General features: G+C 42.7%; 1 protein-coding gene across 1 annotated transcript in view; it reads right to left on the bottom strand.

Moving 5' to 3' along the window:
• Nucleotides 1-3,270: 3,270 nt before the first annotated feature.
• LOC135523996 (TANK-binding kinase 1-binding protein 1-like) overlaps nucleotides 3,271-9,901 on the bottom strand; it is a 63,876-nt gene continuing 57,245 nt past the window's right edge. Inside the window, exons 8-9 of the mRNA XM_064951068.1 lie at nucleotides 7,179-7,969; nucleotides 3,271-5,878 (exon numbers count right to left, since the gene is read on the bottom strand). Of these exons, the coding sequence (XP_064807140.1) occupies nucleotides 5,750-5,878; nucleotides 7,179-7,969 (920 nt within the window). The 3' untranslated portion in view covers nucleotides 3,271-5,749. The remainder of the gene's footprint in view (nucleotides 5,879-7,178; nucleotides 7,970-9,901) is intronic.

Raw genomic sequence — 9,901 nt, 5'->3', positions numbered from 1 at the left:
TAATTTTTCACACATTGTTGAAAGTTCTTGAAAGCCAGCAGTGTACTCACAAAATAATGATTATTCTTCCTCGTTAGTGGCCCTTTAGCTTGTTAGACAGATCTGATGAGTTCTTATCAGTCAGTCGTCATGTGGTCCCCAGAGCCACAGAGAGGCCCCAAAGGGGAGCCATATTCACAAAGCTTTGTCCCCGGAGTCTTTCCAGACGAGGGTTTTCTGTTATCATCAGATCAGTCTCAAAGCTAGAAATCACAGGCTGAGGGATTGAAAATTGCTTTTAGACTGTCAACGCCAGAGCTCGATCTGATTTGATTCTTGATGGAGGATTTGAGGAAAAAGGAAAACGAAAGAGGAAATCTTTACATACTGTATCTCCCGAGTTAACTCTTTGTGAATAGTGGCTTGAGTGTCGGACTCCTATTCCAACGAAGTGTCTGTGTATATGTGGCCATTGAAATGACAACATACTGTATATACATTTCACTGCTTAACATTGTGAGCTGATAGGCATGTTTGCTATGTACTACAGCTGCTGGTCAACATATTTTGGCCATGAATGTGTTCGTTAGAACAGTATAATCTATCTATTCATGTCTACTGTATGTATCATCTCTCCATATCTGTGAGCATGATATGATTAGTTGGTACTTAGTCATCATCAAGAGAGATAAGCATGTATATGCTGTAGACATACTGTACAGAGCCTTCAGAAAGTATTCATACATTTTGTTGTGTTGCAGCCTGAATTCAAAACGGATTAAATATTTTTTCTCTCTCACCCATCTACACACAATACCCCATAACGTCAAAGTGAAAACATGTTAATAATTTCTTCTCTCAAATGTATTAAGAATGAAACACAGAAATCTCATTTACACAAGTATTCAAACCCCTGAGTCAATACTTTGTAGAAACACCTTTGGCGGTGATTACAGCTTCGAGTCTTCTTGGGTATGTCTGTGTTAGCTTTACACATCTGGATTTGGGGATTTTCTCCCATTCTTCCTTGCAGATTTTCTCAAGTTCTGTTAAGTTAGATGGGGAGCGGTGGCAAAGTCTTTCCACAGATTTTCAATGGAATTCAAGACTGGGCTTTGGCTGGGGCCACTCAAGGACGAACATTCTTATCCTGAAGTCATTACAGCGTTGCTTTGGCTGTATTATGCTTGGGGTCATTGTCCTATTGGAACATAAATCTTCGCCCCAAGTCTAAGGTTGTTAGAACTCTGAAGCAGATGCTCATCAAGGATTTGCCTGTATTCACCGCTATCCTTACCAGTCTCTGCCACTAAAAAGCATCTCCACAGCATGATGCTGCCACCACCATGCTTCATGGTAGAGATGGTGTTCGACGGGTGATGAGCTTCATGCATTCAGGCCAAATAGTTACATTTCTGTCTCACCAGACCACAGAATCTTTTGCTTTATGCTCTCAGAGTCTTTCATGTGCCTTTTTTGCAAACTCCAGGCAGGCTGTCATGTGCCTTTTTCTCAGGAGTGGCCTCTGTCTGTCCACTCTCCCATAAAGCCCAGATTGGTAAAGTGCTGTAGAGACTGTTCCTTCTGGCAGGTTCTGTCAGAGGTCATTTGGTTTTTGGTCACCTGCCATCCCTGGTCAACTCCCAAGGTCCTTCTTGATCTGCTTCACACAAAACGGCGAGCGTCACAAACACCAGGAATCTTCAACTTAAATTGCTCCAGCTCCATACTTAACGCTACCCCAGGAATCACTCCCTTCAACACTGCCCTGTACCTAAACGCAAAGCAAGATACAGGTCTTTCCTGAAGTTGATCAACAAAAAAGCCCTGGTTCCACCCTCTTCAAAAATCTCACTCGCACTGGCCCAAACGTATCCTTGCCATAACCATGTCCATCAATGCAAAGCTCAGGCTCCGAGCTCCACACAACACCTTCTACCCCTTCCATTACACCTCCAGACCTCGAACTGACGTCCGGCTCACTCCGTTTGATCTTGACACCAATCTTTCTCAACATACCCTCTCCCTTGTTATTGCTAGCTTCAACAGATTCAAACCTATCCTCTGCCTCCCTCAGTCTTTCAACCTCCTCTCAGTTTCCCTGCAATCTTCCTCCCTTAACTAATTACCCGACTCCTTCTGAAAATATTCAACTTTTCCAAGCCAAAATCTATTTTTAGCCTTCTCGAGAGTCATGCTAAACCCTGTACTCCCTCCACTTCAAACTCGAGCCATCCCTAGCAACAAAAAAATTGACCTGCACTGTCAACTGTCGGACCTTATATACATAGTTGTGTTTCATTCTATGAGATATTTCTGTTCTTAATTTTCAATAAAATTGTAAACATTTCTAAAAACATGTTTTCACTTCGTCATATATTTTCAAAATACACTTTGAATTCAGGCTGAAGCACATCAAAATGTGGAATAAGTCAGGGTTCTGAAGGCACTGTATCGGTTATAAAAGAGTAGTGACTGTTCCTTCAGTCAAAAGTAATCAACAGGTATACAATCTAATACGGAATTCTGTACACAGTCAATGATAGCCAATGTTGTCTGTGTGTGTCAGGATTTGGCCAGGGTTGTTCCGGGTTTTGGTCACTAGATGCCCCCATTGTGCTTTTTGACCTTATGTTTTTTCCCTTGTTCCCCATTATTATTTGCACCTGTGCCTCGTTTCCCCTGATTGTATTTAAACCCTTAGTTTCCCTCAGTTCTGTGCTCTGTGTTTGTATGTTAGCACCCAGCCCTAGTGTTCTGTGTTTTCTTGTCGATTCCGGTGGATGCTCTTGTGGAATTCTGTTTTTGAGTATCTCTTGAGGCTTTTTTGTGCTATTCCTACCACCTTTTGGATTTGCCATTTTTGTATTGAAGGACTTCTCCTTTTTACTTTATTAAATACACCGTCTTAAGTACTGCTGTGTCTGCCTCATCTTCTGGGTTCTGCTGACTATTCGTGGCTCAGTTGGTTAAGTGACTGTTTCTCACTCCGGAGACCCAGGTTCGTAACCGGGTCCTGGCAGTGTGGGCATGGAAGTAATTAATACTTTTAACCTAACTCCCCGATCACATATTGTGATATCGTTGTTAGTTTCAAATTAGAATATAGATGTACTATACTACCAGGTGTGGAAGTGGGCAGGAATGTGTGGGAACGGAGTTCTCAAAGTGAAATAATTTTGAGATTTAAAAATGCGTCGTTATTTTGTTTTACATAGAATCATAGGAATATACATCAGTAAATTCTCAGAAGCTGCATTTACACAGGCAGCCCGATTCTGATATTTTGTCCACTGATTGGTCTTTTGACCAATGACATCAGATCTTTTAACATCAGATCTTTTTCAGAGCTGATTTGATTGGAATTTAATTTTCCCACCCCTTTGTACTAGGTTTTAGGACATATAGTAACCAGAGCCATACACATACATATAGAACCAGTCAAATCTTTGGACACACCTACTCATTCAAGAGTTTTTCTTTATTTTTTACTATTTTCTACATTGTAGAATAATAGTGAACACATCACAACTATGAAATAACACATATGGAATCATGTTGTAACCAAAAAAGTGTTATACCAATCAAAATATATTTTGATTTGTTTAGCACTTTTTTTGGGGGGGGGTACTACATGATTCCATGTGTGTTATTCCATACAACACTCACTCTGATTTTTTTGGGTTATATTTGACATGTATATATATTAGATATAAAATGCAAAGTGTGCCAGCTTCAGACTGTAAGATTCAGAAATCTTATAAATACTTTATCAGATGTGTTTGCAGGTCGGATGTTCAGGAAGACTAAAGAGACTCCCAGTTGAATCATTGTTATCATATACAATATATTCCATTCCCTCTTCCATATACAAACTCCTGTCCCACTAGCTATATACAGTATTGTGCAAGCTTAGGAGGGGGAAATTTCACCAATATAAGACATGTTCAGCACAAAGATTTTTTTTTCCAGATTTTTTTGCCTCATTAGTTACAGATATATCAAATGATACATTATATATCAAATTATACATATTCATTATTTCCAGCACCAAACCAGTGTCTGCATATGTGAAAACAGCGCGTTTCTATGTGGTTGAAAAGATAAGAGCAAAGGTCCAAAAAATGCTTCTCTGTGACATCACAGGGTAGCATAAATAAACAAAAAACATTGATTAGCCAGAGGGCATTTTCTTGCTCCTCACTTCACTGTGCATCTCATAGTTGGAACTTTTGATGATGTCATCTGGGAGAACTTTTAAACGTTACATTTATTTCTACAAAGCATAGAAATGCACCATTTTCACATATGTCAACACTGGTATTGTGCTGGAGATAATGACAATTAGGTTAAAAAGTGGTGGAAATTGCCCTTTAACCCATTACAGTCTAAGCCTTGTCTAAGCCGGGGAGGTGGGGTGGGGTGGGGTTCTACTAAGCTACATGTAATTGTTTTAAGAAGGTCATACCAAGGATATTTTTGCTATTTGATTTTGAACTTCCAAACCCCTTGATGTATCCCCAAAAATATTACAAAATAATTTTGCGCTAAAAAATGTTTGGCCTTACTGCTATTAGCCCATACCAACGCATTGAATAACATATTCACTACATGGGACAACAGATAAAGGAAGTTTGTTCTAAAGTGTCTGTCCTATATCTGAAAGATAACATGTATTTAACCCCTTATTTTTGGCACTAAACAGTCTCCAAATATACAGTACTTCCATTTTTTTCAACTGGTACAGGGAGAACTTCAACCGACATGTTCATGAGAGTCTCACCTTTCCACAAAGGGGTCATATTAGCGTGTATCCCAAACTGTTCGGACGCTACAGACAGAAGTCGGCAGATCGGCTGAACCGACTTCAGACCAGTCCCAAGACGCTTGTGGGGGTCGTAGAGCAAAATAGTTCAGATGCTACAGACGATTTTGTGAGAAGACCACTGCTCGAGCTCTGTCACCTTTCACCTCAGATGCAAACGTGTGGCATTGGCTGATGCCGTTGAGACACATCCCATGCAAAAACAGATCTCTAGCTAAAATTGGTAGATTTTTATATGGGGCTTTTTGTATTGTGCCAATTAAATGTCCGTGGGGCGAGGACATCAACTCTAGGGGGTTAAATAAATAATATAGGGGGGACTATAGGCTTATATAGTGTAGGTTAACTTAATGTGCTCAGATTTATATGGATTTCTGATCAGGCCGCAAGATAATACAGATAATCTGCCTATGCGTTTCACCACAGCAAGGTTGTCATAGCAACTACATGCCCCACCCTGCAGGACAACTTCTTCCCTACATACAATCAGTCACAGTCACAACACTGCCAACTCTGAGCTCTGACCGCACATTGTCAAGCCCTGAAGAACAAACAAACTGGATTTATCCATCTGGCCCCCCAGATAATTCCAGGAATTAATTGTAGTTGGTCTGTATTTCACAAGCCTTATACTGTACATGGGTAGAGAGTCAAACTAAAGCAGGCCACTTTACAGCAAGTAGTAGTGGTAAGGTGTAAGATATAAAAACAAATGGACTGCAAGTGGCCTGGAACCCTCAGGACATTGTCTGTCATGAACCTCGAAGCCATCCTTGTCATTCCCTAAACCTTTTCCCATACATGGACTACTAAACACACAATAAGCCCTCTTGTCTTGTCAAACAAAAGGCACCCAGCTATAAAACAAAACCAAACCTAAAATACTCCACAATGTAAGTAAAGAATTGTTGCAACTAAAAAGAGGGTGTAGTGTTGCCGTGGCGATCAGATCTTGCTGTTCTCCAGGTGCGAGTCGATGTGCTTGATTAGGGCGTCGTCAGGGTAACCCATGGGAAAGATCAGCTGGCACAGAGGGCAGCTTCTCATGTCACTCTCTTCTGTCTCCATCCACAGCTGCAACGAAAACACGTGCACACACACACACACACACACACACACACACACACACACACACACACACACATTCAGGTCAACAAGCAGTGTGGGTCTATGGCAACAATCAATGATAATAGTTTGACCATTTAGGTCAGGAAGAAAATAAGCTTATATGTAGAGGTCCATCAGAACATACCGTAATTGCTGGACTATTAAGCGCACCTGAATATAAACCGCACCCACTGAATTATTTAAAAAATATGTATTTTGTACATAAATAAGCCGCACATGTCTATAAGCCGCAGGTGCCTACCGGTACATTGAAACAAATGAACTTGGTCACTATCTTCCTCCTCCTGTGCACTGAAACCACTGAAGTCATCTCCTTCGGTGTCGGAGTTGAATAGCCTCAGAATTGTTTCATCCGATGTTGGATTGTTTTCATTGTCGTTCTCGTCACTTTCATCCGGAGGCAAATACCCCGCTGAGCTCATGCTGCCCCTCCAGCCTTTCGAAACCCGTTGATGATAGTGAATTTTTTGACAATGCTCCACGCTGTCAGGACCCACTGGCAGACTTGACCATAAGTTGCTCTTCGCATGCGGCCCGTTTTAGTGATGGACTTCTCCCCACTTGTCATCCACTGAACACGGAGCACCACCTTAAATGCACGATTTACACTGATGTCGAGTGGCTGCAAATACTTTGGGCCATCTGCTTTTCTTCCCTCTGAAAGCTTTTGTTGTCTTTTTGCACTGAGTCAGTTCCTAACGCTGCTGTTTCCAACGTCTTATCATCGACTCATTAAGGCCAAGCTCCCGTGCAGCAGCTCTATTTCCTTTTCCAACAGCCAGATCGATCGCCTTCAACTTAAAAGCTGCATCATATGCATTTCTCCGTGTCTTTGCCATGATGAGGGTGACAAAATTACTACCGTAATCAGAATGATGGGAAGTTTGAGCGCGCTCGATTTACGTCACATTATGTTCACTTTTTTGGCTGCATGAATCTTGTGAAAGCGGGAAAAATCCATAAATTAGCCGCGTCATTGTATAAACCGCGAGGTTCAAAGCGTGGGAATAAAGTAGCGGCTTCTAGTCCGGAAATTACGGTATGTCATGTTACGCAGAGCATTTCCCATGAAATAGCACAGTGCAGGAAGACATTGGCAAGTCAAGGGCAGTTTATTTTCAAAGAGAGAGATTTTGACTGATCGGAATAGCAAGCTAACTGACCCATTTTACAATTTTAGAGAATGTTTTGATATAATAAATATATTATTATACAGTATATTTGGGATAGTGTGCGTGTGACTCACATTGATGGAGGGCCAGGACTGGGCATGCTCTGTGTGCAGGTAGTCTGGTGGGTGGCAGGTCAGAGTGTTGGGTCTGGATGGGATGGGGAAGGCCGAGCAGGACACTGGCCCCTTCATGACCCCATGAGCTGACACATTGTTGGGCACGCCCAGCGTCCGTGGGGGGCTGATGGGGTGCGGACAGATCCACTCTTCCTCGTCTTCAGAGGACTGCGGAAGCTGGGGGGCGGGCGTAGGGGGTGGCAGGGGCTCAAAGTGCAGGTGAGACCTGGGAGAGACCTCAGACAGGGGGAAGGGCAGCTCTCGAGAGTGGCAGGAACTTTCGTGGAGGCCCACCTCACTCCCTGCCCTCTCTAGCCCAGACTGGGAAGCTCGGAGCTGGCCTCCTCTGTGGGGTGACCCTCCATGCTGGTAGCCGGAGTCCCTGTAGGGCCGGGGCTTGGGCAGTGTGGACACGGGGTCCAGGCTGAAGCGCGGTGGCCGCTGGTAGGCCGAGGGGTCGGCCACCTCGGAGTAGCTCCGTCGGCCCTGGAAGCTGGCCCTTAGGTGGTGGCTGGCTGGCCGGCAGGAGTAGGAGGCAGGCCCATCGTTGACGTCCAGCAGGGGCGAGCGGCGGTGCATGTCCGGGGAGAGATGCTGCGGCTGGAGCACCGGGGAGCGGCACTGGGCAATAGGGGAGTGGTGCTGAGGAGGGATGGGGGAGTGGCGTTGGGGGATGGGGGAGTGGCGCTGGGGCACGGGGGAGTGGCGTTGGTGAGGGATGGGAGAAGGGGGGTGGGAGTGGCGTTGGACTGAGGAGACAGGAGAGACACGGGGAGTCAGAGAGCAGCACACGAGACAAGACTGCCTGTGGCTGTCTCTGGAAGATCAAAATGATAGATTCTCACCAAAATAGGACTAGAGCCTGTTGTTATTCATAATTACATATGAGAAGTAACTAGGGTCGGGAGGAGTTTTGGTCTGGTAAAATCTCTAGCAATATCAGATAGTGTAATATATTTTTGATAATGATGAAGAAAAAGTGTATCTTTCATATCTATTTTCTTGAATAACATTCCTGTACTTATCTCTACTGTGTGTCAGACATGCTGTGTTGCTATGGATTTGCAGTACAAATGTTTGTCTGATCAAGAGATCAATTCGCAAACAAGCGGCACACTCAACAAGATATGCAAAACAGTAACACCCTTGAATAGATTTATTTTCCGCTTTCCGAAGACACAGATCTAAGATGATGTAGACAATTTTTACAGTACATTATGTTGTGCTTCCTGTAATCATAAGATAACTATCAGCCATCTAGCTAAAAACAAGACTTGCATTGGTGAATCAGAAGCATCTCAAAGGTGAAACGTATGGTTCTGTGGTTGAGTGAAAAAAAATATTTAAAAAAGGAGGGGGTTGCTGTGCTCTCAAACTATCCACAGAGACTTGAAATACAGAGAAAACAGACTTAAGAGGATTTCTCTGTTTTGCAGAGTTACTGTATTTGTAACTCTGCAACCCCAGGAGAGTAAAAGAAAAATAGCTGCAGGCCTACTTTATATCCCAATATAGTCTAGTTCATTCTTCTATTTTTTATTATTATCTTGAAACAGGGCTGAGTATGAGCTGAGTATGTAGTTAGAGAGGCAGGCCAGTAACCGGAGGGTTGCTGGTTCAAATCCCTGAGCTGACTGGGGGGAAAACTGCAGGGAGTGAGCTGAAAGCCATAGTATACTGTACTTTGGGGTAACTTTTTGAAAGAAAAGCACTTTTTTTTTGTTCATTAAAATATCATCAAATTGATCAGAAATACAGTGTAAATTGCTTCTTTAATCAGAACAACTTATAAAATGATAGCTAGCTAACACAACGTGCCATTGGAACACAGGAGTGATGGTTGTGGATAATGGGCCTCTGTACGCCTATGTAGATAATCTATTAAAAATCAGCCGTTTCCAGCTACAATAGTCATTTACAACATTAGCAATGTCTACACTGTATTTCTGATCAATTTGCTGTCATTATGAAAATGTGCTTTTCTTTCAAAAACAAGGACATTTCTAAGTGACCACAAACTTTTGAATGGTAGTGTATGTCCCATATACTATCTCCCTCTGTTTTTCTTTACCCCTCATTTCTCCAGTGGTGTTGCTCTGCAGCAGCCAATGTCCTGCTCCCAGCCTGTGATGTGTGTGTTGTGTGTCAGGTTGAGTACTGTGACAGCACAAAATTAAGAATATCTGTGCAAATGGACCAATAAAGCAAGTATTGTATTGTAAGGTGAGCATGACAATGTTGATTTCAAGATGTATGTGTAAAGATTACTCATTTACCAGCCTGTATTTCAGTAGAAAATGCATAACAATATACTGTACAAATCATTAAGAACACCTGCTCTTACTATGACATAGACTGACCAGGTGAATCCAGGGGAACGCTATGATCCTTTATTGATGTCAGTTGTTAAATCCACTTCAATCAGTGTAGAAGAAGGGGAGGAGACAGGTTAAAGAATAATGATTTCTAAGCCTTGAGACAATTGAGACATTGTGTATGTGTGCCATTCAGAGGGTGAATGGGCAATACAAAATATTTAAGTGCCTTTGAAATGGGGTATGGTAGTAGGTGCAAGGTGCACTGGTTTGAGCATGTCAAGAACTGCAACGCTGTTGGGTTTTTCACACTCAACAGTTTCCCGTGTTTTTCAAGAATGGTTCACCACCCAGAGGACATCCAGC

This window comes from Oncorhynchus masou, chromosome 31 (genome assembly GCF_036934945.1).
Source record: "Oncorhynchus masou masou isolate Uvic2021 chromosome 31, UVic_Omas_1.1, whole genome shotgun sequence".
Classification (NCBI taxonomy): Eukaryota; Metazoa; Chordata; class Actinopteri; order Salmoniformes; family Salmonidae; genus Oncorhynchus; species Oncorhynchus masou.
This window is presented reverse-complemented; position numbering and strand designations above follow the sequence as displayed.